The sequence below is a fragment of the Meriones unguiculatus genome, chromosome 2 (assembly GCF_030254825.1).
Source record: "Meriones unguiculatus strain TT.TT164.6M chromosome 2, Bangor_MerUng_6.1, whole genome shotgun sequence".
NCBI lineage: Eukaryota > Metazoa > Chordata > Mammalia > Rodentia > Muridae > Meriones > Meriones unguiculatus.
In genome coordinates this window covers 141,262,450-141,287,904 of record NC_083350.1, presented here as the reverse complement: position 1 = coordinate 141,287,904, position 25,455 = coordinate 141,262,450, and the positions used below count along the sequence as shown (strand labels likewise).

At 44.4% G+C, this 25,455-nt stretch overlaps 1 protein-coding gene across 2 annotated transcripts in view; it reads right to left on the bottom strand.

Moving 5' to 3' along the window:
* Window positions 1–25,455, bottom strand: part of Usp13 (ubiquitin specific peptidase 13) — a 96,919-nt gene continuing 71,464 nt past the window's right edge. For both annotated transcript variants that reach the window (XM_060378203.1, XM_060378204.1), the window contains 7 exons: window positions 23,081–23,203; window positions 22,266–22,292; window positions 21,385–21,528; window positions 18,754–18,911; window positions 17,267–17,420; window positions 5,873–5,957; window positions 1–3,695 (listed from right to left, as the gene is read on the bottom strand). In XM_060378203.1, the coding sequence (XP_060234186.1) occupies window positions 3,602–3,695; window positions 5,873–5,957; window positions 17,267–17,420; window positions 18,754–18,911; window positions 21,385–21,528; window positions 22,266–22,292; window positions 23,081–23,203 (785 nt within the window). In that variant the 3' untranslated portion in view covers window positions 1–3,601. The remainder of the gene's footprint in view (window positions 3,696–5,872; window positions 5,958–17,266; window positions 17,421–18,753; window positions 18,912–21,384; window positions 21,529–22,265; window positions 22,293–23,080; window positions 23,204–25,455) is intronic.

Genomic DNA, 25,455 nt, shown 5'->3' with positions numbered 1-25,455 from the left:
CACCCTTTGGCAGGTGATCTTGTGTTGTATAAGCCAAGTGAGCCATGGGGAACAAGCCAGTAGGAAGTACTCCTCCAGGGCCTCTGCCTCGGCTCTTGCCCTCAGGTTCTTTCCTTGAGTTCCTGCCCTGACTTCCCTTCATGGTGGACTGTAAGTCTTAAGATTAAATAAGCCCTTTCCTCCCGAACTTGTTTTTTGGCTGTGTTCTTTATTCCACCAATGAAAAGCAAACTAGGACAGTAGAAAATCCTGGTAGACTGGGTAGGTGGTCCTGTTCACCAACATCATGGCCCAGACCTTTTTCTGTCACCTGGGAGTTTTTAACCTAAAAGGCAGATGCTCATTGTATCTTCTGCTATCCTCTGCTCTGCCCAATTCTGCTAGCAGCTCCTCGCAGACTATACAGACCTGTAATGAGATCTAGCAGCCATGGTGTCTATGATGACTCAGACAGGCTTTCTAAAAGCCCTTTCTAGGGCAGACAGCTTTGGCAGCACTCATCTGGGAACCCAGGTGATCTTCAGTGAAACTGGGAATTTAAAATATTATGCATGTTCACCTGAGCTGAAGGCAGCATTGCTGCTTTTATTTGGAGAAGCACAGTAGCTAAGGGCCTCATGGCCTGAAAAGTTGTGAGTCCAAGAGTCAGGGAAATGGGATTACCAGAGAAAATAAGATCAGGAACAGAAATAGGATATGAGGCAACGATGCCAGGAGCCTACAAACTAGAATAGCCCTTGCAGACTCAAGTGACTGCCACAGCTCAGGTCCGAGTCTGGTCAGAATTACAGAAAAATGAAAATGTGGTGGCAGGACAGAAGGGACTTCCTAGATAACCTGGTCTAACATCTCCTGGTGCAGAGACAAAGGCCCAGAGGCAGAGAACAGGGCCGAGCACACTGACAGGCTGCCAGGACATAAGCCCACTTACAAGTTTGCAGCTCAGGTAATGGGAGCCCAAAGGGATGCAGGGGAAATGGCAGGCACATTCTCTTGTAGGTTTGGGAAAACAGGCTAGTCAATTCCAAAACAACGAAGCAACATTGATATAAAATGTCACTAAAATATTATTCTTCCCAGATCCTTTTCATTTAGAAGAAAAAGAAAATCTCATCGGTACCAAACCGGATTTCTGACTAGTAATTTGGGTAATTTAGACCAACTGACAAAACAAAAAACTTTTGATCCATTTTTCCAAAAACACATTGGGAATCTACACAAATGGTTATCAAAAGATATTTACAGGAAGAAAGCTCTGTCCTCCGTACAACCGCCTACACGTGGAGAGAGCCACACAAGCAGACCGCGTCTCACACAGGAGACACCTAGCAGATGGTTCGGCAGTCATAACCCGCACACTGTCCCAGTTGCGGCCACACACGTGTCCCATCTACACGCGTGGGTCTAAGTGTGTATCCCGCTGCTACTCCAGAAAAGCTTGATTGGCATATACCAGGAGACACATGCAAGCACATTTCTAACAAGAAAGAAAGCTGCTCCTCACGCCAGTGTGCCCAGCTCCCAGTCTGAATGAAGGATAGCGCTTGTATAAAACCTTGCTGTGAATAGCCCTTGTGTTTGTGAGGCAGAAGAGAGGCAGCCATAATACGCTTTCTCAAAGTATGCCCTGGTGTCGGAAGGATTGATTTCCTAATTCTGCCTAATGAAATTAAATGGTTTGTAGCCTAAAATCTTTACTGTGGATTTTTACACCACTGAATTTGCAAAGTTTTATAAAAAATGTTTGCTTTATTTAAAATATACATGCTTTTTTGGACCACATTTGAATTCAAACCTCCAGAGATTTCCCTACTGCCTTTGCTTTGTAACACGGCAAACCAGCCACGGATGATGTGCATTCAGTCATTACTCTAATATAGGGCCCTGTAGAGACTGTGTTTTGTAAGGCTGCTTAGTGTGGGAACTCCCACTTGCGGGGAGGAGCGGTGGTCAGGAACACACATAACAGAGTCAAGCCTAAAAGGTGCCTCAGGACAGCGTCAGAAGAATGAGTGCACCATGAACGCCCTGCCCTCCTTCTGCCATTCCCAAGTGGAAAAAAGCATCAGCTAGGTGGAGAAGTCAGGGGACACACTAACGGGGCCTGCCATGTTCCACCTTCTGCTCTGCAAAGGTCCCTCAAAGCCTGCTAGAAAGAGGGGAGGCGTTTCCCAACCACCAAGAGGATGAGGAGAGTGAGGCACAGGTAAAAGGAGGGACGCACCCACAGCCAACTGAGGCAGCCCCGCGTACACCCTGGCTCCACAGCCCAGACTTTACCTTGGCCCAGTTGGTTCTGCTTCTTCATTTTTCTGCAGTTTCAAACAAGTACACATCTTAACTAGAAAGTCCAGGGACTAGGACTTGGTGCCAGGCAGTGACAAGAGCATGGAGCGCCCTCACTCCTCTCCACCGCACATCCAGAACTCCGCTCCCAGGCTGCAGCTGAGACCCTGAAAGGACAAGCTGACCAGGACAGCTTTCCGGAGATCACAGAAGCGTCTCGGCAGCACATTCTGAAAGTGCCCAAGGTCACACGATGGGCCACAGCAGACTGGCAGCGATGGCAGAGGCGAGACTGGCCCCAGAGAAGCAGAGGAGTGAAAACGTGAGTTCAGAGACCAGAAAAATCAGACACACCATGGGCATTTAACACGATTCCAGGGAGTAAGCACAAGGCTCCAGAGGCCAGTTACTTAACTAAAAATCAACGCAACAGGGAATGCACTGCCGAGGAACAGAACCTACCTATGTGCCTTTGGCAAAACACAGTATGACAAGACTTGGGCACCTGACATTGGTGTCAAATGGCACAGCCCCACATGAATGCCAGACAGCACTTAGAGGCCACAGCTCAGCACTTTGAACTTCTTAAAATCCAAGTGGGGAACTAATTTTTAACAATTGTTCCTGAGTTATAGTTTTGTTAAAATGTTTGCCTGCCTTTTCCAAGTAAGCTTAATAGCAACTATTGAGCCTTTGAACACCAACCCATCAGATTTTCAGTGGACTACGAAGGTCACACACACACACACACACACACTCTCACACACATTCATACAGTGTATTATAAAGTTTGATGTGATTTAAATTAAAAATAGCTTCCACTGCAGATGTCCTAGTACACACAGCTAGGTCAGAACTTATTGCGGGAAGTGAAAATATGATGACACCAATAAAAACCAGTCCAGGTTTTGATTTCCTATATGGAAAAAATTTAAAAAGCGGGTATTTTTCTCACTGTAGGGGAGGCCTCACCACTGACCCCCAAAGCAGAAAAGAGGGAAAGGCAATCCGTTTCTGATGTGCTGGCGGCCAATGCCTTGCTTACATCACCCCCTTATCCTGAACAGTTACAAAATTCCCTACAACAAAGTACTGCCAGCATAGAAATTTCTTCCCGGTTCTTCTCCAGAAGGCGTCCAGTGACCATGCTCTTGAAAGAAGCAATAAATAACCATGTAGTCCTCTGCGTCCAGCTGTCCCAACTTTTTTTGTTTTGTTTTCTTTTCTTTTCTTTTTTCCTTTTTTTTTTTTTTTTTTTTTTTTTTTGGCAAATTAAAAAGGTGTATGGCTTCTTTCTCGCCACTTCTTGTGAGGTTTAGCTTGGTATCCTGCGGTAAAAGTACATATACCCCAGGTCTTTGGGGGGTCTTTCTGAGGCACAAACCTTGTGGTCATTGTAGATCACCCATCTGAAAGAAAAGAGGGAAGCATGAGGTGGATTTGTGTCAGTAAGGGTCACGTGGCACAAAGAAGGCATGTATGCTGTGGGGGAGCGTCCTCAACAACACAGATGTTTCATGGTCACCGTGACCCAACCCCGGCATAAAGGGAGCAGATAAAGAGAACAGGACTTTGGTAAAGAATCCCCAGGAGGGCAGCATAGGCTGCCCTTGCACTGTGCAGCATTCACTAGGGACTGGGCAGACAACTTTGTGCCTTCCCAACAACTGTTCACCCACGCAGCCACACCCCCAGCCCTGTTCTTTGGTTCTTGAGTTCAATCAAAAACTAGTTACTACAATGTACTGGATTTCTCCAAATTGTTTAAAATTTTTGTCCCATAATTCTCTTTTTAGAAACCCATAAGCAGCCTCAGAAAGTAACGCAAGAATAAATGCAAATTCTGAGAAAATAAAAAACCAAAACAATAACAACAAATGGGTGCAATTTCCCTGCAATTTAAGGTTTTAAAATGAGTGAAAGGACATGTGTGTGTGTCCTCCCTGAATGACACCAACAAAACAAAGAAAAACACATCAACACATAGATACTGGCTATCCTATGCTTACAGAATACATATTCTTTGCATTATTTCAGCCTGTGCTAATCTGTTACAATTATTTGCATGTTTTTCTATTATAATTAGGCCACTCTTTGAACTCATCATCTGTGTAAGTTCCTGTGTAAAAAATAAGATTGTATGTTTTCAGCATGAGGTGCATTTAGGTTCACCTACATTATAGATAAAAGGCCCCTCTCTCCCCTAGCCCGCAGCTGGTGCCTGCTTCTCTCAAAACTAAGAGTTTTTCTCTGCCACAGACTAACCCCAAGATTGGAAAGGGCAGCCTCACCCCCAACACTGTTCATTGGATGAGCCTCTTTGTCCCAAGTCAGTGAGATGGGGAGTTTGGAATAAGCCCAGCCAATAGAAGAGAGTGGGAATGTCTCTCATCTAGGCAATCCGAAAAGCTACTGTCTTGGGCCAAATCAGCCCACCAGCCATTGTTGTCTTTTCTCTATGCTGTGTCCTCCTCTTCAGAAGGGAATGCTAAAAACTGCTTCATTTTCACCAGCCTCTTGAATTTGTTATTATCTTATTTTCTATACTTATGTTCTATACTGATTAAGCTGAGACTCTAAACCTAAAATGCAAAAAAAAAAAAAAAAAAAAAAAAAAAAGGAGTTTGGATGGGAACAAACTGTCTGGGTCATGGGAGACATTGGTGAAAGGCGGCCAGCATCCTCTCTGAGTGGCCAAGCTTATGCCAGTCTCCATGTGATCTGAGCAATCAGAGAATCCCACCACGGGCTACCAAAGGGAACCAAAGAAAAGGCACCCAAGAATAAGGTGTGAGGCTAGACCTCCTCATCACAGACCTTGAAGTTTGACTCAAGAAGCTAACATCTAGGTTGCCGTGCATGATACCCAGCTGGATGAAGTAAAAAGTAATTTGTTAACATAAGTATGTTCACGTCACACTGCAGACAGGCCATGTCAGAAACACACTTAGACTAAAATGCGTTCATTTTTAAAACTTAAAATTAACCAGGGCATCCTTGCTCTCTCATTCTGATGGTTAAACCCACTTATTCTATGCTATAGTTGAACCTTTATTTGGGGAAGTCACCTTGGTACAATAGGTCAAGTGACTCTGAATACCAATTCTGACACCCCTGATAACTAGCTACCCTGAGCCCTAAAAGCAGTTGAGCATATAGCGTGTAAGGCATAGATGCCTATACCTCGAGTACTCAGGAGGCTGAGGCAGGAGCACCCCCCGTAAAAGACCAGCTAAGACTACAAAACATGCTCCAGGCTAGTCTGGAGCTGCATAGAGACTCTGGTTTAAAGACCAAAGTATACCCCTTCAAGACCAATATGAGAGGCTAAGCACGGTGGTACTCACCTTTAATCCCACCCAGCACCAGGGAAGAAAAGGCAAAAGGATGTGAGTTCAAGACCATCCTGTTCTACATAGTGAATTTCAGGCCAGCAAGGCTATATAGCAAGACCATGTATCAAAACAAAAAACAATGTGAGAACCAGAGATAACAGAGAAAATACTAGTAGAACGAATAGAACGGCTGCTCTCAGGAGGAACTCGACCGACACCACAGCCATCCACTGCCTTCTACAAAGACTCACCGTCCTTCCTTTTTGATATGGCAAACATAATGGCCACTCATTGTGGATGTTCCCATGTGACTGATGAACGCAAACAACTCATACCCTAGGGAAAAGAAAACAATTCAGTTACAAGGCAGCAGTGAAGAACCCAATGTGCTTCTAAACAGTACCTGGGATCAACAGGAGTCTCACCAGCTATGTAGACTCACAATTCAACTCCAAGTACCTTGCTGTATTGAACACACACACACACATCCGGAATTGCACCCCCCAAGCTATAAGCTATGTCTTTGGTAGAAGCTCTCAAAGTATGGCAAGCACTGCTGAAGAAACAGGATTAACATCCCCAGACCTGAGTCTGCAAGCAAGCTTGCAGGTCTCAAAGACACATGAGGTTGGAAAGGTTGTTTCACTTTTCTGAAGCTGTTTCTATCACTGAGTTTGAAGAAAAACAGAAAAGGGAGTAAAGGACATAGGAGAGGAGGAAGGAAGGAAGGAAGGAAGGAAGGAAGGAAGGAAGGAAGGAAGGAAGGAAGGAAGGAAGGAAGGAAGGAAGGAAGGAAGGAAGAGAGGAGGGGGCTGGGAAAAAGAGAGAGAGGGAAGGCTGGAGGGGAAGAGGGAGGACAGGGAATGAATAGGTAAGGAAAAGGAACCGGAAGGAAGGAAAACACATAATTTGCAGAACTTTGTGAAATATGGAGTCAAGTGTCATGAACTGTCAGGAGTGGGAGGAAGATGACCACTGTCAGTTTTAGAAAGGGCCACCGTATCACAAAGGGTCACTGCGTCAGACCTATGCTACAGCCTACCGAGGGTCATAGGATATCAGCTCTTGGTTTCTCTGAAGAGGTGTGTGACCCCCTCAGCAGGATTGTGTTTTTTCCCTTCTCAGTAATTCGTGTCACCAAGCTCAGTTCTTGTTGAATTAGCTTCAGTTCGTGTTGCTTCTACTAACCCTGACTCCTCACACAAAGTGAACCCCACCGGCAGGTGCCCAGCCCCTCAGCAAACTGTGACAGACTCCGATGAGATGGCCAGAAAGGCAGAACAAACGTTTATAGACTTCCACAGTAATGGGTGAGCAACAGTCCTATGTGAGTAAGAGATATTCAAGGGGGCTTATCCATTTTCTAGTACTCGGTTTTTTTTATTATCTTTTTTCCAAAAAGAAAATTCTGGACCGAGCCTCTTCTTACCCTCCTCTTCCCTGCTCTCCCATTTGCTTTTCACCTGCTGATTAAATCCTCCTTACCCCAAATACTTGTCCCTAGACATGACCTCTTGGCTGCCTAGATGCCACACTGATGATCTCCTATCTGTCCCGTCTTCTGGCAACCCCTAACCTACAAAAGTCAGTATCTGTAACTCTGATTTCAGGTGTTTATTGCTTTCCCCTCTCTCCAGACATCCTCTTTCTGGTTAATCCCAGCCAGTCTCCTCAAACAAATGCTGGTGCTCTCAGTTTCATTTCTAGAATGCTGACCTACATTGTTGGGATTGATCTGGAGCTACTATGCATCCGAATGTTAATTGCCTGCCCCCAAGATCCTTACTGTCCTACCAGCAAATGCTCACATGCCCAAAGTGAGTTGTGTAAACATTGCCTCCCCAATTATCCTTGACTGGCTAATAAAATGTCCTATAGCCTGGGCTGGGCTGAAGGGAGGTAGGCAGAACTAAGATTTGTGGGATTTGCAGTTTAATAAAAAAAAAAAAAAAGGACCACAAGGAGAGAGGAAAGAGGAAGAAAAGAGCAGGTCACCACTGGATAACCAGGAGCACATAGCCAAGAGAAACTTGTTTTGAGGACTGGCCTGATAGAGCAGAAGCAAGCCAAATGGAACATGCACAAGTGCTTATGGGAAATTTGGCTGGGGAGTACACAAGATAGATTAGACAGCTAATATCTGTCCAGCTCCAGAGTTTTAAGGCTTATCAAAAATCTATCAGGCCTCTATTCCTTTTATTTATAAAATAGCTATCATAAATCTAACAGGTCTCTGTGTCTTTTATTTATAAAATAGTGGGTTAAGAAATAACTGTTACTGTCTTAATAACCAGCATTAATTAATATTAATAGAATAATTAATTCATTGTTCATATGCCTTAATAATTATATGAATCAATATTAAATATTATTAATCCCACAATAATACATAGCATAAAACTGTCCAGGCATAGGGGTGCATGCCTGTAATCCCAGAACTAGGGAAGCTGAGGCAAGAGAATACAAAGTTTGAGACCCCAACTCAAAAGAGAAAGAGAGAGATAGAACAGCATAACCCAGAATTTCTTATATTGCCCTTATTTCAGGGACCTTGTAGTGCCCATTTGTTCTAAGACTGCCAATAGAGTCATTAGGTTTTCTACATATAAGACTGTGTCACCTAGATAGCTTTTATTGGGTTGATGAAGTTTTCTTTCATCCCTAGTTTACTGACAAGTTCCCCTCAGCTGCACCATCCCAATCCATGTCAATTCCAGTCTCGTAGTAACTTTTGTCAAAAATCTTGGTACTTCTGTTGCTCCTTATACCCAGCCAAATAATTAGCAAATCTAGTCATCATGTCCTTCAAAATACATGCAGGAACCTTCTCCACTCTTCCCCCGGGTCCAGGTCACCATGGCCCTTCTCAGAACTGGTTACAAGTCCCCTGGAAAGTGGTCATTTACTTTCCTTTTTCTTTTTTAATAGAAGTCAAATTGTGGTCATTATTCTTCCCGACACTCTCTGGTGACTCCTACAGACCACAGTAACCTCTGGTTCTTACAACAGCCTATGAGATGAGACACTCCTCCCATCTTTATCCTCACTTCACACTAGTTACGCTGGTCCCAAGCAGTGCTGTAAGCACACCCAGGCCCTCTGCCCTCAAGCCTCCACACCTAGCATTCCTTCTAGCAGCAACTTTTTTCTTCAATTCTCACATGACTCCACATCTCAGGTCAGATGCCCAGGACCACCTTATAAAATATTCACCTATATTGCCCCTCACCTCACTCCTGCTGCTCCCTCATCCTGCTTTATTTTCCAAACAACACCAAATGCCACATAATGCCACATACTTCTTGGGCATCTACTTCTCATCTACCAACATTAGCCCAGTCTGGATAGCAGCTTGAAAAAAGACAGAGTTTTCAATTTTTCTTGAAATATTCTAGGCACAGAAAAATACAGTGATTTTCATGAGACTGTTGAATGTTTTAATAAATAAGTGGAAAAGGTAATTCTGTTCAGGTCCACCCTTGTTTCCATAGCTTCTTATATTGCAGATAGTTTTATAAACGTCATACCAACATGGAAATTTGGATATATACTGGTAAATCAATATTAACAGGAAATTAATCATATGCTAAGTTTCTGTTGCTATCATACTGACTGGCTGAAATGGAATCCCAGTTTAGAAATCAGAAACCAGGCAACAGAGTTGCGATGACAGTCATCAGACCTGAGATTCAATTTTCAAAGACGCTGTCCAGAGATTTTAGCATTTGTGTGCCCTCCTCTGAGCCTCCCTCCCAGGCTAAGAACTCACTCTGCCTCACAGGAGGCAGGAAACACTACAAGAGAAAGCTTTCCTTAACACCAAGTGGTTTTTGTAAGCAAACCCCTTTGGAACAATTCCATGTCAAATCCCAAATCTTCAGCTGAAGAGACAAAAAGCTGCTGCTCCCCCTCAGGTGCAGCACCCCCTATAAGTTCATGAAGAGAGGACACAGTACCCCCAAAGCTTATCCCCCAACTAACTGTCCCCTAAAACAGTTCAGCAGTTCAAGAGAACACTGAAGAAACCCTACCCACCCCACAGCAGGGCTACCTCAGTGTCACATTGCTCACAGACCCACACAGCCAGATGGAGTCAGACAAATCCAGACGTTACCAATACAGCTTTACCATTAGCCACTGTCTTAAGTGGATTTCTAATGCTGTGATAAAACATCATGACCAAAAGTAACTTGGGGTGAAAAGGGTTGGTTATAGACAATTCTCAGGTCACAGTTCACCATCAAAAGAAGTCAGGCAGGAACTGAAGCAGATTCCATGGAAGAATGCTGCTTACTAGCTTGTTCCCTATAGCTTGCACAGCCTGCTCTCTTATACCATCCAAGATGAGCTGCCCAGGAGAAGCAATGCCCACAGTGGACTGGGGCCTCCCATATCAATCAAGAAAATGAACCACAGACCTGCCTACAAGGCCAACCTTGTAGAGACATTTTCCCAATTAAGAGTCTCTTCCCCAAATGACCCTAGCTTGTGTTAGGTTGACATAAAATTAGCCACCATAGTCCACAGAGGTACTTTATCCTCTTCAGTTATTAAATAAGTGGGTGTGTATACTCAGAATAAAAAAAAATTAAAGTGTGTATACTCAGAATCGTCAAAAAAATTTAATGTGTGTATACTCAGAATCATAAAAATTTGAAGTTTAGCATGAATCCCAGTCCCATAATTTAAATTAGCCATGTTTATCAATATAAGCAACTTCCCATGCATTATTCAAAACCTCCTACTAGGTACTGACAGCAAAAGAGAGAATCTCTTTCAACACACTTGCAGAAGCTAAGTAGGCAAGAGATGCCAATTTATATCTGTTTCCAAAAAGACCAAAATGACTAAAGCCAATGGGAAAGCTACCCATGGTTCCTCTCCAAATCCCCTGGAGAATGGCCCCCTCATGCACAATACTTCCCAGGCAGAGAGAAAATGGAGCTTGAGACAAAAACAAATGGTTCAGAAACGTTGACTTTCAACAGAGAAATGTTCAACGTACCTGGAACATTTTGAGGTGCCTGTACAACTGCTACAGGCTCTATTCCCACGCCCATCCAACATAATATCAACTGTACCCTGTCTGACTGTCCTCCGAAAAGCAGCTGTCAGATAAACCCCACGGAAGTCTGAAGGTACAAAAGGTTGACAGCTTGTCTTGTGGAGTAAAGGTCACAGTCAAAGCCCACCCACAGTCTGCTTTTGTTCTTGTGAGAGGGGGAAGAAAGAAACGAGAGGAGTAAGACACAGCTGTGCATATGACCATCAAAATCTGAAAGGGTTGGCGTTACACTTCAACAACTCAAAATTACCCAAAGCAATGACATTAGAGTTAAGTCTGCTGCCTCCAGTCCGAAGGGTCAACTTGGTTCATCTCCCCCCTCACTGCTGAAGTCCCAAACTTAGGAAGTTAATGCCAAACTGCACCTTTTGGCTAATAAAGATTTAAAAAATTAAAACTTAAACAAACAGTTTCTGTCCCATGGGACACATAAGCTCAAGGATGTAGTTTGAACACGTCAGCCTTTGACCTAACCCAGGCAAGCTAACTCTAACTTTCTTTGTTAGCTTGTTCTTAAACAGATCAGCATCCTGGGCCAAAGCTGTGACTCAGTAACAGAGTTCTGCCTGGTGTGCATATGGCCCTGCGTTTTACTCTGTACACTACCAAGTAGTAAATCAACAGGAAATATAAGCTAATATCCTAGTTATTCACAGTGTTTACGAAGTAGTGGTGTCTGACTGGTTCTCCCATCAATCAGCTTATCTGAGAGGTACATTCACTTCATATTCCTGAAAGTCATGATCTTGCCTTCTTGAAAATCGCATTTTCAACTACATGACATTACGCCAACCAACTCCAGCCTCAGAGAACCCTGACATGCACCTACTGCCATAAGCAATTAGTATACACAACAGGCACCAGTATCTATTTCCTGGGCATGACCCCAGTCTGCACTGAAAAGAAGGGAAAGCTGGCAGACCCTTCAGAGGCCGTAAAGCCCAGTGGTTCGCTCCCATTACCTGTAACACAACCCCTTTGGCATTAGCTCCAGCGACCTGTGCCTGTCCCAAGCAGGCCAGTCCGCCACACACCCAGATTATCTGTTCAGAGTGGTGAACGGTGATGAAAGAAACGCAGCCATTGCTATGGTTGCTCATTCCGCAAGGCAGGACTACAGAAAAGTCCCTGGAGCTCTCTGTCAGAGGGCGCCATCTCCTTTTACCACGTGGCTTAGCCTACATGTTCTGAATTCCTCATTTTGGCTTCATGTCTCCTGTTCTTGGGTCTGAAAGTTCAGGTCTGCATTCTCTCTGGCCCTGCATAAGTGTTAGTGAACATCACAAAGCTACAGGCTCCAACTGGAGCGCTGAGACACCCTCTTGTGAACAGAGCCAGGCCACTTGCTCATGTATGCACAGACCATCAACTCCTGCATGTCTGTCTGTCTGTGTAACTAAGGACTGAACCCAGGGCTTCACATGTGCCAAGCAAGCTCTCTAACACTGAGCCGTATCCCCATTCCTCCTCCTCATAATGCTTCAAATTACAAAGATCGTGTCTCTCCAAATGTAATGGTCCTCAGGCATTCATATTGGGATGTAACTTAATTGGCTCCAGAGAATGGCTTTTGTGGGGGGAGTAGCTATCCCTCAGGGTGGGAGCTCTGAAGACTAGGTGCCAAAGTACTGAGCAAATGAAATGAGTCTCTGCTTTCTGGTTGAAAACTCTCAGCTGCTGCTGAAGCCGTCTGAACCACAGCAGCAGCACTGGAGGGGTGCAGGCTTGAAGTAATCACGGCATAATCATACGGTAATTGCACCGGCAATCAGTGGGTTCTTTAAAAAGTTAAACAGTCATTAAGCGCAATACAGAATGGGGATGATTTTGTGGTAGCAGGAGCCCAGATAGGCCACAGGAAAAGCCTGATTTACCCGGTTAGAAAATGTTCAAAACTCAACAGAAAATTGGGTTTTAGTTCTAAAATGTGGAGGACTCAATAATAAGCAAGCTTAATGAAAAGCGGGCTTTCACCTCCATCCCAGCATAAAACATGAAACTAGACAGCGGGTGTGAAAGAAGAAGGGGGGGTGGCAACTTAGCAGCCATTGTATCCCACACCCCCTGGTAAGCAGAAAAGGGGGAAGCCCCTGCCACGAAAGGCTAAAAGTGACAACAGCTGCTTCATGAAGGCTGATGGGGTAAGCGGCCCTTCCCGAGCAGTGACATTGCTTGCTTAGTCAGAAAGATGGAAACACCTGTCGGTTCATTACCCATTACCCAAAATGCTTGGGACGGGAAGTGTCTAAAATTCCACGTGTTCTACCCTGTTTGTTTTATTTTTAAAATTTGCATATGTTGGGACCTAAGAGAAAACGCAAAATTCTTCCATGTTTCATACACATTTAAAAAAAAATATCTGGCAGGTAACCTATTCTCTCTGGTGTCTGCCTCTGACAGTAGCCCATCACGTGAGCTCAGGTGTAAAATGTGTCACTTGAGCCATCGTGTCAATACTCAGAACTTTCAGACCTGGGAGTCTTTGGGATTTCTTTATAACTCACAAATGCTCTAAATGGAACCTCTGAACATGTGAACCTCCTTGAACCTCTATCTCAGCAATGATCACTTCTGAGTCAGGCACCGACCTCACTGTGTGCGGTGTCGACCTAGCGTGGAAGGCTCTGGTAGCCGCTCTCCCTTTCTCACAGCTGTGTTATCCTAATATTGATTTTCAGGGGATGGTTCTCACGAGAACACTTTATTCCCCAGCAGGCCTGCTGAACCATGGGTTACTGGGGGGCTCAATCCCAAATCTTGGTAGGTCTGAATAGGGCCCAACTATTTGCATTCCTGACATGTTTTGAAGTAAAGTTCTACTGCCCCAACCCACATCTGAGCAGGCTGTCTTTCAGAAGACTTACTCTTCTTAGCTCACCTTTGAGCTTCCCTATGTGAAACCCACAACCTGAATGGAGCATATGACAGGGTCATAAACTCCTGGAACCTGAGAAGGCTGGGACAAACCTGTCTGTTCTGGTCATAACCAACAAGACACAGCTGGAAAGGGGGAGGCTGAAACCATCTCGGGCCTTTTGGGAAGAGCCTGTCTGAGAATGGACCTGAAACAGAAGACACAACAAGAGAACAGAGGAAACCAGTTATGGGTCCTGAGCCTTGTGTGTTTTCCTAACCCTAATGTGCTTTCAGCAGCTGCAGCAGCTTAAGCATCTTAAGTTCTTCTGACACAACACCAGGAGCCTGCCCTGGCAAATCAATTCAAATCTCTCTGTTAAGTTGAGAGGTATTGTGTAACTATCTCCTTGAAACATTCCCTCCAGAGAAAGAGCGGAGGTTCTTACAACTGAGAAAGCCAATGAAACTCACAAGGCTCAGAAAACTCTGAAACTTACAGGACCCACAACCCCCACCCCCAAGGCTCTAGAGCTATGAACAACTGTTGGGAAGAGGAGACTTTCCAGTGGAGCTGCCTATAAGTTTTGCTCCAATGATGCAGCTTTGGGGAGTACTCACCCATAATGGATGGGCTTTTTATTGACACATGATGGGATGCAGCCACCTATGCCTCACTTGTGTTCTTGTAAGTAACCCCAATAAACTCACAAGTTCAGCAAGCTTGTCTTGGGTGGAACAAGTTCTTTGGTCTGTCATTGGTACCTTATTAGAGATGAGTGGACTATTGTTCCTCTCTCCCCAGTAAAAATCTCCCAACAGAAGAGCCTGGTCTCTTCCGGTCAGTACCAACTCCCTTCTGCTAGTGACCTGAAGCCTCAGTTCAATACAGGCAGCCGTGCCTGCATGTTGTCCCACATGTTTGACGTCATCTCCTTTTTATCCTTCTCCAGTAACAGAACCCATCCCCTGGAAGCCAGGACCAGGGACCTTTCAGATAAAAGCGATTGCATCCTGGATCATGTTGCCTGGGTTCTGTCCTGCCTCAATTCCAAGGCTTGACCGATTTTGTGAAACAGTACTTCGTTTTTGCTTAGAAAAGTCAGAGTCAGATTTCCAAGTATGTGGCTCCTCAAATAGGGATGTCTAACCTCTAAATGTCATACGCTGCTTCTAATTCCAGTATCTCAACCAACTCACCAGCTAAAATGGGTAGAAATGATATATAAGGCAACATACTAGAATGAAACACACTTCTCTCCAGGTTAACCTCTGTGTTCAATGTAATTATAACCACACCCTACTGAACAGCCTACCACAAGGCTGCATTCATTTCATTCTTCCAATGATTTGTTTGCTGATCACTTACCATTAGGCAAATGACAAGTTAAACAATACACAGAAAAACATCTTAAATAAGATTAAGTCATAATTTTTTTTAATTATAAAATGGAGAAATGGCCAAAGGAAATGAGGAAGCCATTAACCCAAGAAAACTAAATACAAAGATCAACCCCAAATCCCACCAAGGAAGGGTGACCAGTGAATACATAATGGTTTTGGAGGTCATGCGACAGCTGGTGAAGCCTTCAGAGTTTGCATCGCTCGCTTGAAAATTTACAAGAAGCTTAGTCTAAAAAAGAAGTAACTGAAGGCCTAGCACAGCTCATTACATCAGTTATATTCATTTCCTTTTCTATTTTCATGAGTGTATAGTGTGTGAACTCTGGGTACTTATAGGGGCCTGAGACTGACATCAGGACTGGCTCTGGATTGCTTTTCCACCTTATTCATTGACAGTCTCCCAATCAAACCCAGAAATCACCTAGATGGCTGGCCTTGCTAGCCAGCTTGTTCTGGGGTTCCCCTCTCTCTGCTTCTAAGGCTAGAATAAAGATACATTTACTCCGTACCTTTTCATAGCACTTCTGACAGGTCCCCTTCCCCACCAGCACCCTCAACTCCATGCTCTGACCCAAGTGTCTTAAAAGATGCTTGAAGGCAATTTTACAGTGTTCTTTCTGCAAGGGCAAAATTTGACATCCAGCAAGATCTGGGTATCCTCGAATAATCATTGGTGTCCTGAAAGATTATGTGTCTGCCTTTTGTCATTACTAACTGACTGACAGCTCTAAGTCTCCATACCCCTCAGAAAACAGGAAACCCTGAGGATCAGAGCCCACTCTCTCTACAGCCCAATGTCATGGCACTTTACAACCCTTCCACCAAAGGGCTCAGATCTCCACAGAGCATCATGGACATCGATGGTACGGGAACAAATGGACAGCATGGAACAAACTCTGCTCACAAGTCACTGAGAGCATGTCTACTATGGCATCTTGTGTTTGGGCTACCAGTTTCTGAAAAGAAACTCGAGACCTTGTAAATCACTGGTTCTCAAGCTTGCTACCAGTGACCCCCCAAACCATAAAATTATTTTCATTGCTATCTCGTAACTGTAATGAATAGTGATGTATTTATCTGATATGCAGGATATCTGCTATTCAACCTCTGTGAAAGGGTCTTCCAACCCCTACGGACACGCGACCCACAGGTTGAGAAACACTGTTGTAGATGCATTTGGAAGAATTGTGTCTTACCCTTTTCCAACTTAGAAAAATGAAGCATTTCAGTGAATAGATTCCCACTTTATAGAAGAAGACGGTAAAAGGCAGGGAAGGAGGAAAGGGAGGAGAAGAAAGCAAGTGGCCAAGTTCTGAGCACAGGTGATGACATCACGTGTTCAGTGATGGGAGGGGCTGTTTCACAAATAGGGAGTCACCTGGCAAAGGCCTGCTTCGTGCAAGAAAAGAGGGTGGTAGCTGAATATGGTGCTGAGGTGCTGTGCCAGGCCGCAGGAAGAAGAATACAGAAGTAACAGATGTGGTGGGCTAGGCTGTGACTGTGGAGCAGGTTAAGCGCTAAATGTCACCTTACAGGAGATGACAGCCCAAGAACAGGATCCCATGATGGTAAGACCATGACTGATGGGTCTGAATTTGTCCTTTCCTCTGAAGATCTCTATGACCTTGACCATCATACCTGCTCTTCCCACTCCATTTTTTCACATGTGAAATTGGCTGTGGTAATAATTGAAGAAGTGTTTCTATACAACCTGCTTACGATAGTGCCTGGCAACCAGCCACCACAGAACAGTTGGCTACCGAAAAACAGAGAACTCGTCTGCCTGTGGCACCACTTTGCGTCATCTTGAAACAGCCATTCAGAAAACTACCAACAATCCGCCTGGAAATGGGAGAGTCCTGGATCTAAAATTGCTTTTCTAGAGTCAAAGTGTTCCTTTATGAATATTAATGCCTCTTTTGGCCAAAGATGTTGTGCTTCATGAAGAAACGTAAACCTCGCTGGAAGAGACAAAATCAGATTAGACATGCAGCTCCACAGTGGAATGCTTGCCTAGGTTAGGCAATGCCCTACCCAGCACACACAGAAAAGAATATACAAAGTCCAAACTGGTACCTGACATACACACACATAAACACACATACACACATACACATGCACCAACACTCTTGTGGCATGACTCTACATTATCTAGATTTTTACCAAAACATGGCAGCCAAAGTGGCAGGATATTTCATTTCTGAGAAAACAGCTCTGTGTGAAAGCTGAATGATGTCAAAGGTTCCCCTGTATGGAAGGAGGGGAAGGTGTGACCTGAAATACACATATGGCTGCTGAGATGATGTCTAGGGCAGGGACTTACTTCCAGACCCATCCTTGACTCTGGGCCCCTCAGGCTTGGCCTCAGACACGATGTTTGCATTGGCATTGTTCTCCATCTCAATCACAAAGTCGCTGTCCTCTTCAAACTCAGGGTGGCTGAAGATCCAGTCCAGTGCTCTTTCCAAGTTATGATTCTGAAGAAAAGGAAATCCACAATGCACTCAGCGTCCAGGCTTCATCATGTCCCAAACATTTGTACCAGGTGTCAAGCGACTAGGCAGGAGGCCTGAATGAATGGGGTCCTAAGCACCGTCTGAGTGAGAAGCTTGGACTCTGCCCCTTGGGCACCCATACCCTACCACTCGGAGCAGCACGTCAGCTCCGAAGTCTCCACCTGGCTCAGCTCAGCATTGCTGCAGGCAGCTGCCAAGGATGAGGGTGAAAAACACTCAAGGGAAGAGCAGCGTTCACATGAAGCCCTTTCCAGCCACAACAATTACAAACGCTGTCTTCTCCACCAGCCGCACAAGAGTCTGTAAGCTGAAGGTGCCGGTGTGCATACTGGGTTAGCACCCCCTTGCCCTAACTGCTAGAAGAATGGCAGAACAGACGAACATCTTGGTGAATGGTTGTTTTAATGGAATTCCAAATCATTCAAACGTCCCACCATAAAGGTATTTCTGTCTTCCCCTGTCTGTGACAGCAATAACAAGCTAAAGAATTGGTCTGGATATGGAAACTACAATGAAGCAAGAACGCAGCCAATGATGGGCTCAAGGAAGTACCCAAGAGAGGGAAACTCTGGTTGAAATAGTCTGAGATTTTTAAAGGGAAAATTCCCATGATCTGGTCAAGACTCACTGTGCCTTTGGCAATAGGCCCTGGCAGGCAGCTGGTCAAGATAGGCAGAAGGACCTAGGAGCAGAGAGCCACTCAGGAGGAGTTATGCTGTGGCAAGGGAAGGCGGGTTTTAGCAAAAGTATTTCCCTGACCATTAAACAGATGCCTCCACCACCCCCCGTTTCCTAGTTCCTCCTGATAAAGAGAGACGTCCATAACTACCAGAAAAACCTCTCTCTGTAGAGGGAACGGTGGCAGAGAACTCTAAGGACTTTCTAATGAGAACCTTCAAGACATATTTCTCCAAGCTCTTGATATCAAAAAGACCTGGTTTCATCTTAACTTTCTTACCAAGCCAGAACCTTGGCACCTCTTTGCTTTGAAGCTGGCGAACACCAAGCAGTCCTGTGAGCCCCACGAAGGAACATTTCAGATCTTGGTCATCTTGCCCCAGCTCCATATCCCCTTATTTCTAAGCTCACCACGAGTCCCTCACTCATTCAGTTCAGTTTTGTGTCTACTACATACAAATAAATCCTCATGAGGCGTGATGGGACACAGACAGACAAAGGTGATTTGGAATGCTCAAAAGACATTGGGAGGTCTCTGTTGCTGAGGACCAAGCTGAAAGCCACCTGCAGCAAGGCCCGTATTCCCAAACTCACAGTCAGAGTCAGCAGAGCTCACCGTCGCTCGTAGAGCCTGCACTGCCTGACTGCGCTGGAATCCCATGGAGGTGATAATAGCTACGATCTCCTCAGGAGGCTGGTTGTCCAATCCAGTAGCACCAAATACAGAGGCTCCAGCTCCTCCATACCCAGGGATGGCCAGTGGTTCAGCAAAATCTGAGGGAAATAATTGTACTAAAATTTTTCTGGGTTTTGTCTTGACAACATACTTTAGGGGTACTGTAGAAAAATACCTACTAAATTGTATAATCAAGGGATCCTGGAACTGGCATAAGGCTAGACATATATGTTAGTTTGACAGGATTGGGAGGTCAGATCAGGTGATTTCCAAGCAGATATTTCACCAAGGAAAGACAACCTTTTCAACAGATGGTGCTAAGACAATTGGCTATCTGCATACAAAACCAGAGAGACAGATGCCCCACTTCACACCACAGAAAAAAATCAGACCAAGATGGATCATTTTTGTAAACACAGAAACTAAAGGTATTAATTTAACCATTAGTTTTAATTGTCAAAATTAAATTTGTGACATTATGCCACACCCACGCCAGTGTCACCATAGTAGCATAAGCTACAGAGCGGGGGATATGATTTCCCCGGAAATATGCCCCCTGGAAGGTCCCTGGCAAACTCATCCCACTTAGAAAAGAGACGTGTTCTGAGATTTCTACGCTTCTTCAGTTGTGGCTCTGGGGCTGGAATAATAAATTCTTTGATCTTTCTCTGTGACACCTGAAACAGCACAACTAACTTTATAAAGAAATTTATTATTAGTAGATTGTTAAAGGCTTTAATAAAAATAAATTTAAAAAAGTAATGAATTAGATTTAGTATTAATAGGCATTAAGAATAGTGAAATAATAATAGGCTCCTTCTTAAGAAATAATAGCATGAGAAGTGCAGCTGGCGGGAGTTTCCCCCTCCCTTCAGTATCTTGTTCCTAAGGAAGATCATAAATCTTGGGCAGGACATATGGGAGGAGGGTTAACAAAGGTGTGGTTAGATTTTGATATAGAGAGGGACTTTGGCAGGCATCTGACTTAGCTCCTGACTTTCCTCTTCATTGGTTAGCAATAATGAAACTATATTTGAGGTTTCTTTTCCTTTGTTTGCTCTGATCAAAAAGTTTTTAGGCCAAGATTATTCGTGGGTACTGCTTTATGTTTGACTGCATTTTGAGTTAAAATGTAAACTTTGTATTCTTGGTAAAAGTCTGAATGTTCTGAGAAGTATGCCAATTTTAAGGTGCCTTTTGTGAAATCATTATAAAAATACTAGCTTGATTTCAGTAAAGTTGCAGCAGAGTCAAAAACCATCAAGGTGTCTCTGTCTGTCAATTCTTCGCCGAAACTGTGTCTTCCTGTCTAAAGCCTTGTTCTCCCGCGGACGACGGGAGCCCGACTGGGCCAGTCCGTGGCAACATTAGACTAAGCAATAATTTCTAATATACAACACAAAAAGGATAATTCATAAAAAAAATGTACTGGACCTCATCAAAATTTTAAAAGTGTCTATTTAGAAGACATTATTAAAGAAATGAAGACATGGCAAAGCAGAAAAACATCTCTGAAAACCATGAATCAGAGAGGAAACTGTATCTAGAATTTAAAAAGGATTCTTAGGACTCAAAAGTAAAATGGCAAATAAGTCATGATAAGCCCAGCGTCATTCCTCCCTAGAAAAATGTCTCCTAAACCCAAAATGATATACCATGGTACACCCAGGAACCACTATAACAAAATCGCCAGCAGTGAGAACTCAGAGAAACTGGATCCCTCATTAGACAAGGGGGAGAGTGTAAAATGGTTCAGCTACTGTGAAAACTGTTCAACAGTTTTTAAAAAGTTAGACATAAAACTACATCAGTTCTGCTCAAGAGAAACAAAAGTATGAATCCACGTACACAAAATAAAAGGACATCTTTACAGCAGCATTAGTGAATGCCAGAGAGTAGAAGAAACCCAACTGTCTACAATCCTATGATGAAAGGACAAATAAACCATGGTGCGGCTATAAATGGAATTTTATTTGGCCATGAGAAGTAGTACTGTTCATGCTACAGCAGAAGATCCCTACATACGTTATGATAAGCGATAAAAACCTGACAGAAAAGGCCTCATGTTGTACAATCCCATTTGTATGAATTGTCAAAAATTGGGAAATTCCTAAGAATTCTAGATTAGTGGACACTAGGCACTAGAGAGAGCGAGAGCATGGGAGGGAAAGCTTCCATCTATAGCATTTCTTTTGGGTGTACAAAATATTCTAGAATTAGATAGTTGCCTGATTGTGAAGTGACTAAAATGCATGTGTGTGTTCACTTCAGATGGGTGGGTATGTGAATAACATCCTCAGAAAGTAGATAAAAGAAGAAGCTAAAGAAAGGACCTCCACTTCTTAAGCTTTCTACTTCCAGCTTGAAACAGACATCTCATCTTCCCAACTGTCTTTTGGTCAACAAATTGTGTACATCTTGAGGGAAGAAGTTATTCCAAGAAAACTGTTGCTTAACAAAAGACTGAGACTGTGACTTTGCCCAAACCGCAAATGTTACCACCTGAAAAGTTATCTTCAGGGACACAGAATCGGGGACATGAATGCCAAAGCACTCCCTACGGCCACCTACCAGGCTCCTCCATGTGCACAATAATCCAGTTGAAGGCCACCTCAGCTCCAGTGTTCCCAGTGAAGTACACAGCCTTCCGGCAGGCTTCCAAAGGGAAGCCCATCTCAGCCAGCTGCATGACCGAGGACTCATCAATGTCGGAGGCTGCAGGGCACAGCAGGACATCGCGCCATGAAAAACAGAACTTTCCACTCCTTCCTGCCTTCATTACTCCTCAACCCTTTTCTCTCCAGACTGCCTGAAGACGGGTCCATTTGTTGGGTCTTAATTTGACTCCTTTTTATGACATCTAACTATTGAGCTATTCATAAGAAGAAATGGCATTATTACCTCAATTTACAAATGAGGTAACTGAGACATATAGAGTAGGAAGTAAATTGTTCCAAGCCACACAGTCCTAAGCAGCAAGGCCAAGGTTCCCAGACAGGGATGCTGGCTCTCAAGCCTGCACTCGCCTTCCTGAGCCATAAGGGCCGCTTAAGCAGGATGCCATTCATGTCATTTGGTACCTACTCAACTTGCAAACCCTTCCACCCAGGGATGACTGCATATATCCAGCAAATAACAATACTTCTTTGCTGGACTGCCACAGAAAAAAACTGTCACACTTGAGGGTGCGGGGGCTGAAGCCGTGACTCAGAAGCTAAGAGCACTCACTGTTCTTTCAGGGGACCCTAGTTCTGTTCCCAGCATTTGCATGGTGGCTCACCACACTCTCTAACTCTAGTCCCAGGGAATCTGTCACCCTCTTCTCGCCTCTGTGCACAGACATGCATGCAGGCAAGACATTCCTATATATAAAATGAAAATAAACAAATCTTTAAAACATGCCAAACTAGCAACAAACGTAAGACACCAAAAACATTTTTAAAAATACCTACGGTCTATCAACTGGTTCATCAAGCGATCTGGAAATGAAGGGACAGGTCATAAATGAGAGCCGTGTCCATTAGTTTAAAAAAAAAAAAAAGAAACTGTATCAGTCCAGGACATTCCCAGACCCTCTCGCTCCTGTTTAACCCACACACACCACCTGCAAAACATAGTTCATTACAGTAATGAGGGAAAACAGCAGGCTTTGGGCACTTAGATGCAAATAAAGCAGGAAGTTCCGACATCTTGGTGAGCTAAACAATTATGATCCCTGCATTTATTTCCAGGAACACTGTTTAATTGCCAATCAAGGATTTTCTAGCTAACTATTATTGATAGGAGCAGTATGAAAACCAACCCAGCCTTCTCTGCAGCTCACCATTGCCTGTCTGTAGCCCTGTCAGGAGCCATCTGCCAACAGGACCCAAATCAATGACTCAGTGTATGTGTTTGAAGTTTACAGTTGCAGCCATGCTTCATTCCTATGTGCCTGGAATGATGACCTTGCAGGAACAGATTAGTGGTGGAACACAGAGACCGCTCCTGCTTAGCGGAGGGTGGTGCAGAGAGAGTAGCCTTCCGGTAGGGCAGTGGTTTTCAACCACTGTGACCCTTTAATACAGTTCCTTTTGTTGTGGTGACCTCCGACTATAAAATTATTTTCGTTGCTACCTCATAACTATAATTTTGCTACTGATATGAACTGCAATATAAATATTTGATATGCAGGATAGCTGATATGTGATCCCCTGGGAAAGAAACATTGAGCCCCCAAAGGAGTCGTGACCCGCAGGTTGAAAACCACTGCAGTGGGAGATGGTACCTTTTGAGTCATCAGGAATGACTATGGGGGGGCTGATGTCTGGAAGCTCCTCCTCTCCCGGCTGTAAGCCCCTGGCTCTGAGATGACTGATATCTAGCAGGTCTGGCATATCAATAGAGACATCTGCAAAACAAAAGATTATAGTCTAGAGCCCACAAGCAGATCATTATAAATTGTATCTGCTGCATGCATTTACCTAGGCAGCTAAGGGACGCTCAGCACAGCAGATTTGTCAAGCCCCGAGAGGTTGACGGAGGGCTCAGGGGAAGGGCAGAGAGTGGTGGGACAGCGATGCCACACTAGACAGCAACAGGTCACTGATTAGCAGCCCAGGCTATCTGTGGCCCAGACACAATCCACTTGGTGTTTTTAAAATATGGCCAAGATCTAATTTTAAAACTTCTGGATTTCAAATTCCACGATGTCGCAGCATGTTCTCCTGTGTTTACCTGCCTGAGCTTCCCATTAGCTTCTATTCTGGACAACGGTGGCGCCTGTGGCCATTCCACCCTGACCCCACTGCTGTACTGCACCAAACACGAACAGCACACTTATGGGAGAGGATGTCTTTCTAACCTGTGTTCCTAAGCACAGTGGTGCCCTCCATGAGAATGGGCTGTGTACTCTGTACTAATCTACCCATCTGCCCTTCCGTCCCAGACACAGCTTCCCTGTCCTTGATGCACATCAGAATCTGAAAACCCCTAGTTTATACTTTTTCTCACATCATCACAGGTACTAAATCTTAAGTGTCTACCCCCGGGTGCTCTAGGAGAAAAATAAAACCCTCTTGGCTCAGTTGCTACTGCATCTGACTTCTCAAGTGGAAGAGTTATAAGCCCAATAGCATCTGAGATTTTGTCTTGTACCTATGCAAATAAGAATGGAAGTTAGTTCAACTACAACTGCATGGCTTTGTCCTTCAGACCTGCAGAATAACTGCCTCTAAATGATGTCAGATAGGTAAATCCTATTTAAAACGACAAAGCTGACCGGGCATGGTAGCACATGCCTGTAAACATAGAACCTGGGAAGTGGAAGAAGGAAGATCAGAAGTTCAAGGCTAGCCTCATCTACACAATAAATTCAAGCCCACCCTGGGCTACATGAAATCCTGTCTCAAAAAAATGTCAACAAATAAATATAAATGAAACAACCCAAGAACAAAAGCTAAGGTTGAAAAGTTAAATCTTAAGGACTAGTAATACTAAACACAGGTCAGACTCACAAAACTGACACAACTGTTCCTCAAGAGAAAAAAATCCAAGCCCTGCCTTGAGACTCCTTTAAACTCAGTCAATAAAATCCAACTTCGTTTTCGTTCCTTCACAAAAATTTAAAAGGACAAAAAAGGGAAAGAAGAAAAAAAATGAAAAATAAAACTGTCCAAGCAGTCCAAAATCTGAATGAGTCAAGATTCTCAAATACCTCATCCCTCCCCGACAGTAAAAAGAGAGTGGCCAGAATCCTGCCCTTAGACTCCCTCTGCTTCCTAAACTCTTCCAGCAAGAAAATCAAGAGTCTCCTGGGCATCAGAGACAGCCCAGCACAAAGGAAAGAAAACCGGCATTGTGTGCCCACCAGCACCAGGCTTCCCAGGAATCACCTCGGCTGCTTCTCCCTGGCCTCTTCTACCAGTGTTCAGATGACTCGTAAGACTTCCACTGCTTTGTCACACAAATCTGTAGGAGACGGGCATACAGTTTGAAGTCCTTGCTACAGAAGCTATACAAGTTGAAATACACATCCTTTCACAACCCTGGAGGCCACTTAAAACTGGTCAGACGCAACCCTGGTAGTGGAGGAAACGGCCTTTATGCCTTGTCTGGAAAATAAGCTTTCCACCATGACCAAGGGACTTGTGTATTGGTGAAAATAAAGCCCCGTGAAGCCCAAGCCAAATCCTTCTTTCAGCTGTCCAAAGCAGATGTTTCCATGTGTGACTTTAAATGAATACCGCATACATACGGCACCTGCTGTACCTCAGGGGCAAGGGAAGACTGCTAAGAGGACATTGTACCTCCAGCTACCTACTACTCTGAGTGTAGTGTCTGGACTGGCAATGCCAACAGCATCTTGGGTGGGTTAGAGACACAGCATCTCAACCCACCCTAGACCTGCCAATTAGCATCTGCATTTTCCAAGGACCCCGGGGGAGTGCGTGCATGCAGGTAGCATTTGGGATGTGCTGTCAATGAGGACTGTACTTCCCCCCCTTAGAACCTGGTCCCTGCAGAGCTCAGAGGTGGTGGGGTGGTTAGCACTTGGCATTGCCTACTATCAGCGTTTCTCTTAGGCTGCAAGTCCAGAGAAAGGTGGGAATAACGGAGGAAACCAACGGGATGGATGTGACGGGGGCAGACATTCCCACAGCC